This window comes from Elaeis guineensis, chromosome 9 (genome assembly GCF_000442705.2).
Source record: "Elaeis guineensis isolate ETL-2024a chromosome 9, EG11, whole genome shotgun sequence".
Taxonomy (NCBI): Eukaryota; Viridiplantae; Streptophyta; class Magnoliopsida; order Arecales; family Arecaceae; genus Elaeis; species Elaeis guineensis.
Window position 1 is genome coordinate 14,373,081 of NC_026001.2, and position 16,284 is coordinate 14,389,364.

General features: G+C 39.5%; 1 protein-coding gene across 4 annotated transcripts; it reads left to right on the forward strand.

Annotated features, from left to right (window-relative positions):
- The first annotated feature begins 8,501 nt into the window (after positions 1-8,501).
- Positions 8,502-12,525, forward strand: LOC105051479 (F-box protein SKIP16). 4 transcript variants are annotated; one of them, XM_073243121.1, is made up of 6 exons: positions 8,660-8,790; positions 9,343-9,460; positions 10,036-10,755; positions 11,411-11,632; positions 11,772-11,878; positions 12,091-12,525. In XM_073243121.1, exons 2-6 carry the CDS (start codon positions 9,353-9,355, stop codon positions 12,167-12,169), a joined length of 1,236 nt encoding a protein of 411 aa, XP_073099222.1. In that variant the 5' UTR covers positions 8,660-8,790; positions 9,343-9,352; the 3' UTR covers positions 12,170-12,525. The 4 variants fall into 4 exon arrangements, 3 of the variants coding, with proteins under 3 accessions (XP_073099223.1, XP_010930254.1, XP_073099222.1); XM_010931952.3 differs by lacking the exon at positions 9,343-9,460 and having other exon boundaries at positions 8,516-8,790; XR_012134250.1 differs by lacking the exons at positions 9,343-9,460; positions 11,772-11,878; positions 12,091-12,525 and adding an exon at positions 10,900-11,191 and having other exon boundaries at positions 8,502-8,790; positions 11,411-11,549.
- The last annotated feature ends 3,759 nt before the right edge of the window (positions 12,526-16,284 follow it).

Here is a 16,284-nt window from a genome sequence, read left to right on the forward strand (position 1 = left end):
ACAGACGATCTATCAAGGTATGGGTATGTCTATTTAATGAAGCATAAGTCGGAATCATTTGAAATGTTCAAACTATTCCGAAATGAGGTAGAAAAACAAACTGGGAAGTGTATTAAAACTCTTCGATCTGATCGAGGAGGTGAATACCTTTCCAATGAGTTTCTGATGTATCTAAGGGAGAATGGGATTCTCTCTCAGTGGACTCCTCCTGGAACACCACAGCATAATGGTATGTCTGAAAGGAGGAATCGGACCCTGTTAGACATGGTTCGATCCATGATGGGGTTTGCTGGTCTGCCGATCTCCCTCTGGGGATATGCGCTCGAATCGGCTTGTTACCTTCTAAATAGAGTTCCGAGTAAGTCTGTAGCCAAAACGTCATATGAGATATGGATAGGAAGTAAGCCAGTACTCTCGCACCTTAGGGTTTGGGGGTGTCCGGCTTATGTTAAACGTTTAATTACAGACAAGCTTGGACCTAGGTCTGACAAGTATAATTTTATAGGGTACCCAAAAGAGACCAAAGGGTATTATTTCTACCTTACTGATGAGCAAAAGGTGTTTGTCAGCCTTAAGGCAATCTTTTTAAAAAAGGAGTTCCTTAGTGAAGGAACTGTTGCCTCTAAAGTCGAACTTGACGAAGTTCGACAAGTGGAAAAACCGACACATGTTACTGAACCTGAACCAAATTTGATTAGATCAGATCTGGAGCCCATTGATTATGCACCCTTAAGGCGGTCTGGTAGAGTACCACATCAACCGGACAGATACTATGGTTTCTTGGTCCCGGATGGTGATCCTGTCGAACTTGATGAAAACGATGAGGATCCGATCACCTACATGGATGCAATGCAGAGACCTGACTCTGAGAAATGGCTAGAGGCCATGAAATCCGAAATGGAGTCCATGAAGGTCAACGATGTGTGGACATTGGTTGACCCACCCGAAGGAGTAAAACCCATAGGGTGTAAGTGGGTCTTCAAAAAGAAGAGGGGCGCAGACGGAAAGGTGGAGACCTATAAAGCCCGTCTGGTTGCCAAGGGATATCGTCAACGTTATGGTATAGACTATGACGAGACGTTTTCTCCTGTGGCAATGCTCAAATCTATTCGGATTATGCTTGCGATAGTTGCCCATCTGGACTATGAAATCTGGCAGATGGATGTGAAGACAGCTTTTCTAAACGGAGAGCTGGACGAAGAGGTGTATATGATACAACCTGAAGGGTTCACATCCACAGATGAGTCTAAGGTGTGCAAGCTACAGAGGTCCATTTATGGACTTAAGCAGGCATCTCGGAGTTGGAACATACGTTTTGATAGGACGATCAAAACGTATGGCTTCGTTAAGAACGGAGAAGAGCCCTGCGTTTATAAGTAGGCTAATGGTCCAGTAGTAGTATTTCTTGTATTGTATGTGGATGACATTCTCTTAATCGGGAATAATGTCCCTGCATTACAGGGAATAAAGATTTGGCTATCGTCACAGTTCTCCATGAAGGATCTGGGAGAAGCTTCTTACATCCTAGGGATGAGGATCTATAGGGATAGATCCAAAAAGTTGCTTGGCTTATCCCAGTCCACGTACATTGATACTATGCTGAAAAGGTTCAGTATGAAAAATTTCAAGAAAGGCTATCTACCGATAGGCCATGGAATTTCTCTCTCGAAGAGGGATTGTCCGACAACACCTCAAGAGAGAGAGCGTATGGGTAGGATCCATATGCTTCGACAGTGGGATCTATCATGTACGCCATGACATGTACACGACCAGATGTGGCATACTCACTAGGGGTAGTGAGTAGATACCAATCTGATCTAGGAGAGAATCACTGGAAGGTTGTTAAAACTATCCTGAAGTATTTAAGAAATACTAAGGACCAGTGGCTTATATATGGTGAATCGGACTTGAGACTTATAGGGTTTACAGACTCTAGTTTTCAGTCTGATCGAGATGATAGCAAGAGTGTGTCAGGATTTATTTTTACCCTTAATGGTGGGGCTGTCTGCTGGAAGAGTTTCAAGCAGCACACTGTGGCTGATTCAGTATGCGAGGCGGAGTATATTGCTGTATCAGATGCTGCCAAAGAAGCGGTGTGGCTGAGAAAATTCATCACCGAGCTCGGAGTAGCACCCTCCCTTGTTGGTCCAGTTCTGCTCTACTGCGACAGCTCTGGAGCCATTGCTCAGGCGAAGGAATCAAAGGCACACCAGCGGACGAAGCATATTCTGCGCCGCTACAATCTCATCCGGAAGATCGTGGATCAAGGTGACGTCGACCTTCAGAAGATCGACGGAAAGGAGAACCTGGCCGACCCATTCACTAAAGCCATTGCGGTGAAGGAGTTCAACGACTACAAGTCGAAGATGGGTATTAGATACTGCACCGATAGGCTTTAGGTCAAGTGAGAGATTGTTGGAAATAGTGTCCCAAAGCCAATCGTCAGCCTGTTGACAGTTGTGCTCCTTTTTGTATTAGTACATGAATTATAAATAAATAAAAGTTATTTTGGTATTTTTTCATCACAAATATTTCATCTTCTAATGAACTCCTGTGTTGTGGTGAAGTCCTTAGGACTATTTAGACTTGACAAAGGAGGATTTGTCGCTTAGTCCTTAAACATGTTCGTGACCAAATGATACGTTGTTACCAAGGACGACAATGTTTATCGAGCATAGGTCGTTGTGTGCCATATGGGTTGGTTGTCCTCATAACCAAAGAGTATGGAGACACTGGTATGGCATACAGGTGAGATGTAATGGTACATCTGCACTGAACGTGACCAACTCCGGAGCTATTTCTGCTGTCAAGATTTGCTTCGATGGGATATGGGTATAAATGTCCCTCCGACCTGAGACCACCACGGTGACTTGCAAGCAACTCACTGCACTTAGGCATTGGACTACCTGAATTTCTAATTCAGTGACGGAAGGTTGCTGGGTGTAGTCAAGTACTTGACTTGTCGGTGCGTGTGTCAAGATGGGATTGACCACTCCAGTTTAGGAGCTGTGTACAGTCGTGTTTCAATTTAGCAAAATTTTGGCCAGGGTAGTCCTAGTGAGGAGTCACAGGACTAATTGAGTTGAGCACGATTCGGATGATATCATCAGGGTTGATAGTTTAACCCTGAGTCGTCCTAAATACAGGGGTCAAAAGGGATGAATTATACGGTAACCATATTCACGTAGGTTCTGAATATTGCGATTATGATTATTCGACCTATCCGGTCGTCGGATACCATTGCTAGATGGTCACTTCGATTAGTACAGGAATTGGTTCCTGTGCTACCGGTTTAGGTTCGAACCTGCGGGGTCACACACATTAGAAGTTCCTTTCTGATCTGATGGCTGATTATGAGTCTTATCTATCTGGGACTCTATGATTGAGAATTAGGATTCTCTAATCATGAGTTCCACACATTTTGGGTACCGAGGTCAAAATTTTGAATTTCAAATTTTGAATTTGAAATTTGAACTCTTTGATCAGGGTTTCATATCGATGGTCTCTGATGCCTGATTGCCCATTGGATTTGAACTTAATATTTATGAGAGGTTTAATTAGTGATTTAATCACTAATTAACTCAATTTAATTGAGTAATTATTTTTGGATCAAGTCCAATTGAATTGGATTCAGTTTGGATTGACCCGATTAGGTTAAATGTTGACCTAATCGCTAAGGTGGTTTAGTCTCTGATTTAATCAGGGGTTAGATTTAGTTAATTCATGATTTGATTAAGATTTTATTGAGCCTAATTAAGCCTAATTATGTTGGGTTTAATCTGGTCTAATTGTGCTTAACCTATTTTAAACTAGGTTGGCTCAATTTGAATCAAACCACCTTGTTTTAAATTCCCTGCGACACCCAACTTCCTTGCACTCATTTGAATTCACGAGAAGAAACTTCTCATGAAATTTTTCTCACACAAAACCCTTCCCCACGCCCTCATTTGTGCGCCATATGGATGGATAAAATAATTAGTTAGCCATTCAAATTCAAAGCATGTTTGAATTTGAATGGATAACTTATCACTTGCCCTTTCATCCTTATCCATTTTGTGCACCACATTACTTACATGAGAAAAAGTTTCTCGTGAAACATTTTCCACGCACAAAGAGCCACGCCCCTTCTCTTCTCACGCCCAAAAGGATAGGGATAAGTTGGTTTTCGTTTGAATTCAAATTTGATTTGAATTCAAATGTGTAACCTCTTGTCTTTATCCTCTCACACGGATAAGACACGTTCGACGTTGTTTTAAAAAGAGAAGAAAGGTGGGACGTGCGTAAAAATTTTAGGAGAGAAACTTTGGGGTGTGAGGAAGGCTTCTGCGCAAGGTGAAGGTCCAAAACCTTCCGAGAAAAAAAGAAAGAAAAGAGAGAAAATTGGGCGTAGGGTTTTTGGTGTGTGCCCTAGGGTTTCTACCTAGGGTTCGGGAAGTGAGATTGGTGTGCCACGAGTGTCGTGAGTCCACCAAATTTTAGGGAGAGATCCATCAACCTCTCAAGCAACTGTGCAGACGATCTAGAGCATCTGAGAAGTCAGCACACATCGATCGAAGGAGTTCGATCAACATCTGTCATCAAAAGGGTGAAATCACGAACTAGCATTCGTGAGGAGCTGATCAGACGGGAGCTTCATGTGGATGATCCACAGAGGTCAGACATTTGTGTGGCTATGACGTGATGATCAGAGCCCCCCGACGGTGATCAGATTGCGGTGATCGACTATCCGCAAAAAGATGATGTGTTCTGAACACAGTACTGTAAAACGTTTACTGATTCAAATTTGAATTTCAAATTTAAATGCATGCTGTTGTATCATATTTAGATCCTAGTGTAGGGTTAATTAGTATTAATTAATGAGATTAATTAATAATTCTGCTGTAAAATAGTAATTTTGAAAAAGTTTTACAATTACCATTTTGCCCCTGCAGTAAATTTTCGCTTCATTTTCGAGCTCATAAATAAATTCAGTTAATTTTTTTGGATCACAAACCACAATCTTATATCAATAATTTTTCAAGCTCACTATCAATCCAGTTGATTTTTTGGACTCACCAATTAAAATCTTACACACTTATTTTTTGAAATCATAATTAAATCCAATTGATTTTTTGGACTAACCAACCAAAACCTACATCATCATACGTGCTTGGATGGGCCTTAACCCTAAATTTCTTCTCCTAAAGAAACTGTAAAGAAACAAAAATACAAATATAAGAAATTTCAGCACAAAATAAAAATAGAAAAATAAACTCTTTAGGCACGAAAAAAAGGCTGAATGATTGGCTCTTTTGAAGCTTGATCTCTCTTCTTTGAAGCTTGAGAAGATGCTAGAGATGGTGGTGAAGATTGCTCTTGAATGCTTGCAAAAATCTGTGCATAACTTTTCTCTCTTCTTTTTTTTTTTTGAATGTTCAATGAATCTCTCATAATTTTTAAATGATTCTCTATTTTAATCCCCTAGCCTTCTTATTCTTTTGATTCTTCATCTTTAAATAGGCTTAACAATGGCTGAAGAACGAGTTTGGATAGTTGGAGGGCTTGAACTAGCCGTTGGAGCTAAAATCTAAACATTGGAGAAGTACAAAAAATTAGCTGTTATAGTCTGTCCCATGCTTCGAGTTGACTCAATTTTTTTTAGAGTCGACTCCATTTGACCACAAGTTGACTCGAGTTCCTCATGAGTTGACTCGGCCACAAGATCTAAAAAATTATTCTCTATCTTCTGAGATCGAGTCGGCTTGGATCTTCTTCGAGTTAACTCACCTGCACGCCATCGTCTTTTTAACGTACCAGAGTCGACTCCTTTTGTCTTGGAGTCGACTTCACTAAGTCAAAAACTCAAAATTTCTTTTTTAATTCTTTTGACATAGTGAATTTTGAGGAGATCTTTTTCATGAATTATTTTTTTAATTAGAATATCTAAAAAAAGATCTACATTCATTCTTGAAACACATGGTTAGATCCATAATTACTTAAAGTTTGATAATTATCAAAATCAATCATAGAATCAATAAATGGCTCATCGAAAAAACCCACCAAATCTCACTGATTTCACCGACATTTTGACTGAAGATTGGGGCAATGCTTAGAGGAAGAAGGGAGAGGACTTATAGGTGGGAGTGCTAGGATTCTTGCCAGAGTTTGATCCACCCTAGAATCCCTTTTCTGATCGAATTCGAAAGATACAGACTCCATCAAGAGTCCTCCTCTTTCGCTTCACATGCTCAGTGCATGAGGTTCAATTTTTTTCTTATCTACTTAATAATTTATGTAGGAAAAAAAATAGACCAAGCCTCAATGAATTAGGATGGAGTGTGCATAAGAGGGTGGTGGCCTCTAAGAATTTGACAAGGATTGATCAAGAAAGAGGATGACACGTAGGTTCTCATGATTGTCAGGGAGCTTGCAAGGGAAGGGGAGTTTGATAAAATGGAGAAAAGAAATTATTTTTTGAATGAGATCTGCCATGTTATTTTTGGACCAATTCAACTAAGACATTGTAAGCTTAATAAAGAAAAAAAAACATGATTTTGGTTGATGTGTGGTTCTATTTGGATCATAACCCATCGTGATTTTATTGAGGGGCAGATTCGATTGGGTTGTAACCCATTTTTTTGATGAAAATGGGATCAATCGTGAATGGAATCAATTATGATTTTTGATTGAGACACGAATCCATTTGGATCCATTTACTATAACCCATTTCTTTTTTATCAATAGAAACATAATCAATTGTGATTTTCTATTTGAGGACAAGAGTGAGAAGATGGGAGAGGATTTTTTGTTTGGGACGGCCAGAGCCTATGCGATCGGCGAACAGGACGACAAGAGAAGAAAAAGGAAGGGAAACTCCTCCCATGTTCTCCTTCGTTGGCAAAGAGAGTTCTCTCTAGATCTCCATGCCCGAGCAAAATCCTATCACTTTGATGATGGATAACTCTAGAGGCTCGCTTGCATCGCCAGTGACAAAGGGAGAGTTGGAGGTCGGTGGAGCAGGAGATTATGCCTTGGGGCTCGACCTCCCTAGTTATCAAAGACTAGATGCTCTTCTGTAGTGGGGCAACTCAGACACTAAGCACTTCGTCCATACCATCAACAAAATTTGCTGCTCCATCAAGAGCTCCATCACCATTGACAGTCTCCACTGGTCATTGTTGTCCTTCTCCTCCAAATCCACATCAGTGAACACAATGCAAATCGTGCATCACTCTCTCTCTATTATTATTGATATACAACTTCTCCCCCCCTCTCTCTCTCTCTCTGTTGTGTTGCATTGCCCTCTCACTTTGCCGATTTACAATTGATCTATGGCTTCTTCGAACAAAAAGGGCATGAGGAGATGTTTTATGGGAGAGGAGAAAGAAAGGTGTCATCTTTCTCTAGAACAGTGGAGGAAAAAGGGATTCAAAGAAAAATTGTGATTGATTTCATTCTCTCAATTATTTTTTATTCTTTTCAATGTGTTATGTCCTGATTGAATTGATTCAAAAATGATATGGTAGATCTGACTCAATAGATAATTTTTGGATGGATAGGAAGCCAGAGGCACTGAAGCAGTGGATGCAACATTTTGGATTTTTATGAATATTATTGACAACGGCAGGTGTCAAAAAGAGTGAAAATTGAAAGGTTTTGTTTGCATTTTTAAGGTCGGAGATATATTTGTCGAAATAGTTAAAAGTAAATAAGTCAAAATCTAATTTTTTTCTAAAAAATATATTTGATATTTTAAAAAATAAATATAAAAAATATATTTTGTTATTATATTTTTATATTTTATTTTTTAAATAATTTTTATTATTTTGAAAAAAATAAAAATAAAAAATTTCACTTATATTTTTTTAAAGTGGGTTTTTATCTTTTTCTTGTTCCCTCCATCAAACCTTCCTTCTGCCACCTTGAGGCTCTCACTGTCCTTCAAAATTGCTGGACGTCTCTCTGATTTCTTTTTCCACTGCTTCGTCACAATCCTCTTCAGATTTACTACCTCTTTCATCTATCCATTCGTTCATTCTGAACCTTCATCTTCTGCCATCATCTGTCCTTTTTTTTTTTGTTCTCGGGCATGTATTCATTCCTGGTCTCCGTCCATTCATTCCCGGCATATATCTGTCATTATTGTCTATTCATTTATTTGTTCTCTCTGGAGCAATTGTATTTGTCTGTTTCTGACATCCATTGGTTCAATCAAGCATCCTATCATTTGAGCCACTTGGCTCCCTCTCCCACCCCCCCTCTCTCGATGTTTGCTCGATTTCACGCTCCCAACTTTCATCGTGATCTTCTTTTTGTTATTAAAAAAATTGGAAGAATGGAAAGCAGATTTTCTATTTTAAAAAAAAAAAAATAGAAACTATGTGAAATGCAGAAAAAACCCTCATATTTTTATTATAAGAAACGCCCTTTGTTCCCTTTGAACTGGATCAGATACACCAACCGGAACACAGAGCTTTCAATACATCCACTGAATTGGATACAAAACACGAGACGACGCCTTCAATATATCCACGGCACGCACCATTCCTGCCACAATCTATTAGAAGGAATCGATCCCTGGAGCTCTACAGGAGAAGAGAAATGGCGGTGGGGCTGGAGGGACTGGAGGGCCTGGTCTTGGAGACCATCCTCTCCAAGCTCGAACCCATGGCCGTCACCACCGTCGCCTGCGTCTCTACCAGGCTGAGGGCAGCCGCCTCCGACGACTCCCTCTGGCGCCATTTCTGCGCCCGCGATCTCGGCCTCGACGCGCCCCTCGACCCCGACGGCAATCCTTGCCCCTCCTTCAAGGTATCTCCCTCTCCTTTTCTTCTCTCCGAGCTCGTTTTCGACGGATTCCTCTATCGGCTCCTCGATTGTGTTGTTGATCGCTCCTGATATCTCTCTTTTGAGTAGGTGAGTCTTGATCGCTCCTGATGTCTCTCTTTTAAGTAGGTGAGGAGGGGAATGGGTGGGGATGAAGAGGGATGATGGAGGAACGGCATGGTCGGGTTTCTGGGGGAAGTTAGCGACTTGGGGTTTGAATTTAAGAGAGATAGGATCTTTTTTTTTTTTTTTGAGAAATTTGTGTTTTTGAAGTTAAAATTTGGTTGAGAAGGAGAAAGGGAAAAAGGAAGGGTTTTTTCTTTGGAGAAAATTTGGAAATGGGGATCTAAATCCTAGGCATGGGAAAGAAAGGGGAAAATGTGAGATAAGTTGAGAACTTAGTTTTCATATTTATTTATTTATTTGGAACTGAATGATGCATATAGAGATAAATGTTCTGAATGGCAAGAATTAGCAGGAGGTGCTTTCACTGATTACTGCTTCTTCTTTTTTTTAAATGTTTGTGGATTAATCTAGAAGTACAAAGATGAAAATGAAATCTGCAGGAGGAGATGGAAAAAAAAAAAGACAAAAAAACTACAGTTATAAAGAACAAGAAGGAAAGTTGGATCAGGTTGATTCTGAATATTTGCAGGTAAGGCAACGAAGTTGCTGGAATTCTGAACATTAAACTTCTTGATTTCCCCATAAAGTTTTGAAATTTAAGTGAGTTGCTTTGCTTTTCTCAAATGATAGTTGTGCTTAACCTAATCAAGGATGCTCTCCAAAGACCCGACTTTTCAATCATGCATTTATGGGTGGAAAATATATATATAAAGAGTTCTATGACATACTTAGTGGCCAGAAAGAACAGTTGTGATCCAAAGTGTGTTAAATTTCTTTGATCTTAAAAAATGAGCGCAGACCTTCTGCATGTTGTCATGATGCGTGATAGGCAACAATGAGCAGCATAGCATAACCCATCCAATCCAGCTCAGCCCATCTGTTAACTGTGGAGTTGATTACGATTCTTAAGACTTTTTGATTGTTTCGCCAACATCATTCATGCCCTGAGGACATGGAGCTTGAATAAGACTTCTGAGGAGATAATGTAAACAAAATCTGGTTTCTTTATTCCATTTGCAATGTGGGGTATAACTTTCTTCCTTTCTTTTCTCTTCCAATCATATGCAGGTATCTGATAATTATGTATGTATAACTATTTTGCAGGAGACATATAGGATTTGGTTTCGATCATTTGGTAGATACCCCGTGCCTCTAGTAAAGAGAGCCAAACAATGTTGGGTTTCAATCAAGAGTTGGATGGCTGTAAATTATCCAGAAGCACATGATACTTTGAGGAAAGGTGCATCTGAAGCTAAAATAAAATGGGCAGAGCAATCACTAGGGGTAAAATTACCCATCCCAACAAGGGTTATGTTTCGATTTTGTGATGGTCAACAGACAATGTCTGAAGATCCATTTGAGGGAAAACGTCTGGCCTCTTTGGGGATTATAGGAGGCTATGAGTTTTATGACCATTATGTAAATGTGCATTTGTTACCTCTAAAGCAGATTGTTGCATATACTAAAACATTTTCCAGAATGCTAGGTTTTCCAACCAGGTCAAATTATATTATCTTGGCAGCTTCATATTATTCAGGGAAGTACTTTTTCCTTAATTGTGCCGATGGCCAACTTTATGTTGGCACAAAGAATCTGATGACTGATAGAGAAATGCTGCCATGTGTACCACAAGAATTGATAAACCCAATGCTCAATGCTAGTAATCATATGCCACAAGATGCATTTCTGTTGTGGTTGGAAGAGCATTCCAGGCGTCTACATAGTGGTGTGATTCGCATTCGTGGATCAGATCCATTTCGAAGTATCAGCTTATATCCTGAGCTGCCTCCATTATGTTCTGTTGCAGTGACTAATGGGGTTCAGGTATGAAAAACTCATTTTGTTTCATTGCAGTCTATATTTCTGAATTCTATGGCAATGTTTTTAGAGCATCCTTGATTGTCTTAACATAATATATGATTTCAATGGCACTTGCCTTAAATGATGTTCATGTGAGATCTGTTTCAGTGTTTGCTTGTCAAGTCGTAGGCTGTCTCCTTGCTATATCATAATTTTGTCATTCCTAGCTCAACCCTGCTTCCAATATCCAAACTTGGGCAAAAAAGAAAAAGAAAAGGAAAAGATGGCTAGTGGCTTTTAGGTGCAGTTCAGAGTACTGTTGGGCCATAAACAACTGGGAAAGTTTGATATGAGTCAGCACCAAGTGACACAGAGTGGTTTGCTTGTTTCTCAATGGCAACTACATGCCTAGAACTTTCACTGGCTTGGCTTGGACCTGCACCTACGAACCTGTTATCAGGTTTGTGACATTATGTGATGAAAGGTTGGAAAACTTAAAATTGCCTTTAATAGCTACCCTTATTTAGATTTGCTTCGCAGGGGAAACCTCATGATCCTTTATTACTTGTCTAATCCATTAGATTTTAAGTTGTCTCTTGCATGGAACTGTATTCTTCATAATCCTCAAATAACCAAACCTTTTTCTGTTACCATATGCATTTTTGCCTGATGTCTGAAGGTGCGTGCATCTGCTGTGTTTGTGCCGGAACTGTCTGATCTTAACAGAGAGGAAGAAAAGTGTTATTATTATTCTTACTCAATTCGCATGTCTCTCCTTCCTGAGGGATGCATGCTGGGTGGCGTGTACTTCCCCTCATGCCAGCTTCAGTCACGGCATTGGATTATCCATTGCAACGACGTTGTTGTATCTGATGTGCATGGTGAAGCTGTAATAGGAAAGGTAGGCTTTGCCTTCTTTTATATGTCTTGTATGACATGGCATATAATTTGACAAGATTTTAAGCTTACATACCTTCAGTTTTTGTTGTGAGAGCAAGAAAAGGATCACCTAATGTTCATTTTCAACTTTGTGGCTGCAGTTTCCGCTCCTGTTCCCAGATAAGGAAGAATTTGTCTATGAAAGTTGTGCACCCTTGCCAGGGGCTCCTGGATCTGTTGAGGGCTTTTTTTCATTTGTTCCTGGCAGGTACTTAAATAAGCATATGACTTGTGTTACCAAAAAAAAAATATTACATGTAATGGTTAGAGCTACTGATCCATGTCCTGTAGAAGGACATCTTTGACTATGCCAATGAGCACACCTATTATTTTTTTTTTTAATTGTCAATTTAAATTATTATCTCTGTGTTATGCCAATGATACCTTATCTCCGATGATTATCTATTTCTTTGCCTTTAGGTTAAGGAAGCCTGAAGGGAAGCAATTTGATGTGAAAGTGGCACCTTTCGTTCTTGAAGAACCAGGGTACATCTTCTAATCAGTGAATGCATGGTCTATAATAGCTACTCTGTGCAGACCTCTGTAATATATGACCTTTTTCTTTTGGGGTATTCGTTTGAGTCTGAGTTGTTTATTTGACTATATTGTCTTTTCTTTTTGGGACCCCAATTGTGTTGTTCATGCAAGATACCATTTGAAACATGAAAATTGCATTAGGTATATCCTGGTCGTCCAATCGGGATTAATTGAGACAGATGGGAGACAATGTGACCGCCACGAGTCCAGCATGGCGTTACAGTGTTTATGGGAGTTTTTTTTATCGTAGAAGCTAGGTTTTATGTATATAAACATAATCATCTTGTGCATCTGGACTAAAGCTGGGGATGTTCTGAACTTTTCGTTGTTGTTGTTGGAAATATGTCACTATCAATTGATTCATGAATCTGTGAGTAGGAATGTGTTAATCTGTATTTATGAAGCCTTTCTATTGTAGATTTTTGTGCCTAACAGATGATAAAACCCACCAGAGCCAGCTGAATCAGCTTAATTGTTGATGGTTGCAAATCATGAAACCAGCCCCAGTTGAAACCATAAACATTTCCCTCTCTTAGTGATGATCTTATGAGTTACGGGTCAGTCCTGCATCGCCTATGACATCAGTGGCTGGGTCTTGAAACTAGAGAATTTGTGTGGCCCACAGTGTACTCTTACATTTGGGCATCAATCTTCGAAATATACAATATACTGGATACTTAGTTATGAGGAACAAATAGCAGGTTGGAGTTTCCAATCCGTTACTTTGGAGGTGCTTCCTGTATGGTTGAATGGTCATCCATCTTGTTATCTCTTTGTTCATGGAATGTGGAGGGTGGTGCAAGTTTGATCCTTGACAGCATAGTATTTGATAGCATGTCATCACAATAGCACGTAGAAGTTCTGTTACCTAAATCTTTTTAGCTTATAGTTCAGTGTAGAGCTGCAATTTGTATATATACTTCTTTTCAGGTCTTCATGGCCGGAAAATGGCTATTAACAAAATTATCAACCTCAAACTTATCGCTTATACCTAAGTCTCAACATTATCAACCTTATCACTAACGCTTGAATAAGATTTTTTTTTTTTTTTTTGGATGAAAAAGGGAGGGAGGTCCACCCAAGCTTCATTGTGATGTGATATTTTCATGTAGTAGGCGTTATATTACATGGTTAAGAGGTTAAGTTGTGGGCCCTTTCCATGCTAGAGAGAAGAGAGAGATAAAAAAAACAATACGTCCCACGTTCAGCATAGTGGGAGAGTAAAACATCAGTTACATCATTCTCCTCTCCGGTCAGCGTACTCTTCTTGGTCTTCAGGTGAGCTTCGTCGATGCTACTCTTCCGCTTGTCTTAATAACAGGACATGCCAATCATCCAGCGTAAAAACAAGGTGATTATTTGTGGCGTTGGGGAGGTGAGCTTCGAATTTGAATAATCTCCTGTTCCTCTCTTTCCATAATATCCAGCACACTGTCGCCACGATGCTATCCCACGCTTTCGGTCGTATTTGGTTAGTGAGTGGTAGTCTCTATTCTCTCCTGAGTTGGGAGACTATGCTTGAGATAAACTGGACGTCAAGTTTGTTTCAAATTTCTATGGAAAAACTGCAAGAAGCGAACAGATGGTATGTCGTCTCCTCTTGGGTTGCACAAAGTAGGCAATGAATCTGTGTTTGTACGACATTTCCTCGGATTCTCAGCAGTCAACACTCTATTGTAGAAGAGGAGCCAATTGAATTTACTTTTATAGGGAGTGGTGTTGTCCGGATTATCTTTGAGAACTAAGTACTCCTCCGTGGGAAAGATGATTATAGCAATTTTTCATCACAAAATTTTCTTTTGGTTCCCATTTCTAGATTGTCAGATCAGAGCTGCTCCTCAGATTTACTTCAAGGAGGAGATTCATGAGTTGAGCGAGTCTTGTTTCTCCAAATCAACTCAAGATGTCTCTGAAGAGTGATCTCTTGTCGCCATTGCCACGGAATTCTACTACCGAGATATCCGGTTTCAACGTTAGCAAAAATAAATCTGGGAAACTTCTCTGAGAGAGGAGTCTGCTATCCATTGGTCCTTCCAAAACGAAACTAACCTGCCAATATCCACCTCAAAGTGACAGCTTTGCTTAAATATATCACTTACTTTTAGGGCACACTTCCAAACAGCTGAGGGATATATGCTTCTACTTAAGTCTGAGTTGCTCGGAGGGTTTTTGTTATAGTGTAAGTTTAGCACAAATTTTTGTTAAGATTTTGTTTGGTCTTTATATAGGTGCCACCACATTTTTGCTAAGAGGCATCTGTTGAAAATTTTTAAATTGATGATTCTTAGACCTCCAAAGAATTTGGTCAACAGATATTATCCCAATTAACTAGGCAGTGGGCTCCAAAATAAAGTTTATCACCTCTCCATAAAAACTCTATTCTTTTTTAACCAATTTTGTGGATCACTTCTTAATGTAGGTGTTGTGGGAGTTATCCCACCTCAGTTCAGAAGAAAGCCGATCTGAATTGGAGACTGAGTTCATATAAAGTCGGTCTAAATAAGAGGCTAAGCTCGTAAAGAAGCCGACCTGAACTAGAGGCTGAGTTTATAAGGAAGTCGATCTGAATTGGAGACTGAGTTCATATAAAGTCGGTCTGAATTGGAAGCTGAATGTCGATCTAAATTGGAAGCTTAATACTGATCTGACTCATTTCAGCTCATATAAACACTGATCTGAGCTACTTGAATTGACTTCTGGTGAAGTATTATGATCAGCTCATATTTATATCGATCTGACTCATCTCAGCTTATATAAATACCGATCTGACTTATTTTAGCTCGTATAAATACCGACCTGAAGCAGAGTATTATATATATTCGAGACGTTCAGGATCTCATATAATACTTGATTTCATCCGGTATTTTATCAAGGTGAACTATTACATTGACGGCCACAGTCATCCTATTAAAGTCCACCATGATCTCTACAACTAAGCTACCGCTGGCCATAATATCATATACAGCTGTACTACAACTCATCTTCAACTGGCACATACAGTAAAGTATGACCTTATTTTCAGCTAATACATACAGCTATGCTCTAGCACACTTACAGCTGACCTCTAATAGCCTAAAAAATTCTACAACTGACCTTTAATAGCCTAACAAACTCTTCCAACGGCCTCATCAACCTCTCTATAAATAGAGAGCCAGAAGATTCTCTAGGTAAGTTCTGACTTTCAAGTCCCAAACTCAAACTAGAGCTCAAACTAAAAGAAAACTCTGCCATTAGAACTCTAGCTCCCACAACGTCACAAACTCTCTAGTTCCATACAAATTCTCTTGCTCTCTATTCTACTTTTTTCACTTCTTGTTCTCGAGACTCAAACTGACTTAAGCATCAGAGGATCAAAGATCGAAGAATCTCCAGTAATTTTTGATTTGTTTTACCGGTTTCTTCCAAAGAGACTCGGATCGGATTGTTATAGCCACTCCAGCATGGCTTCATCCAATCTCTCTGTTCGAGGTTTTGAGCCTCGCAGCAATAAATTGATACTAGAGAAAGAATCCTATCCAAAAATTTTATGAAAAAGAATCAGAGAGAACAAAACAACGTACCGTGAAGTAGCAACTAGAGACAGTTCTTCAAGAACCTCTGTCTCAGCACAATGAGCCCTCAATAAAAATTTTCTTTAACATCTCATTTCTTATCTACAATAGGTTAAATCCCTCTGTGTATTCTTATCATGTCATGCCACTTTACTATGCCACCCTTAAAGTTTTAAGTTGTTAACTCATGATATTAATGGAGGCGGTCCCCACGTCCTGTGAGGTGACAACACTCATCAATTCAGAAAATCAAAGGACCAGGCTTGATGCTCGAGAACATGATGAGGGCCGAAAATATCCTTTCTGACCTAAGGCTCTTAAATAGAACTCATAACCTCTTTCATAATAAATTCTCAAGCTTCATCTACTATTCTATTCCTTTCTTGCAGGCAACAGATTCTTGAGTACACAAGCCGAAGAAAAAATAAAAATAAGGATAAGAAAGTTTATCCAAATGAAATATCCGTTTGAGGAAACAAGTTTCGATTTGAGATTTTAAGACAACATACCCTTGAAAGGGAAAGAG

Bases quoted from the DNA above. Each gene is read 5' to 3' on its own strand.
- LOC105051479 (XM_010931952.3), top strand. From the start codon at position 8,581: ATGGCGGTGGGGCTGGAGGGACTGGAGGGCCTGGTCTTGGAGACCATC. The intron at 8,791-10,035 runs GTATCTCCCTCT...ACTATTTTGCAG, and splicing joins ATCCTTGCCCCTCCTTCAAG to GAGACATATAGGATTTGGTT. The intron at 10,756-11,410 runs GTATGAAAAACT...TGATGTCTGAAG, and splicing joins CAGTGACTAATGGGGTTCAG to GTGCGTGCATCTGCTGTGTT.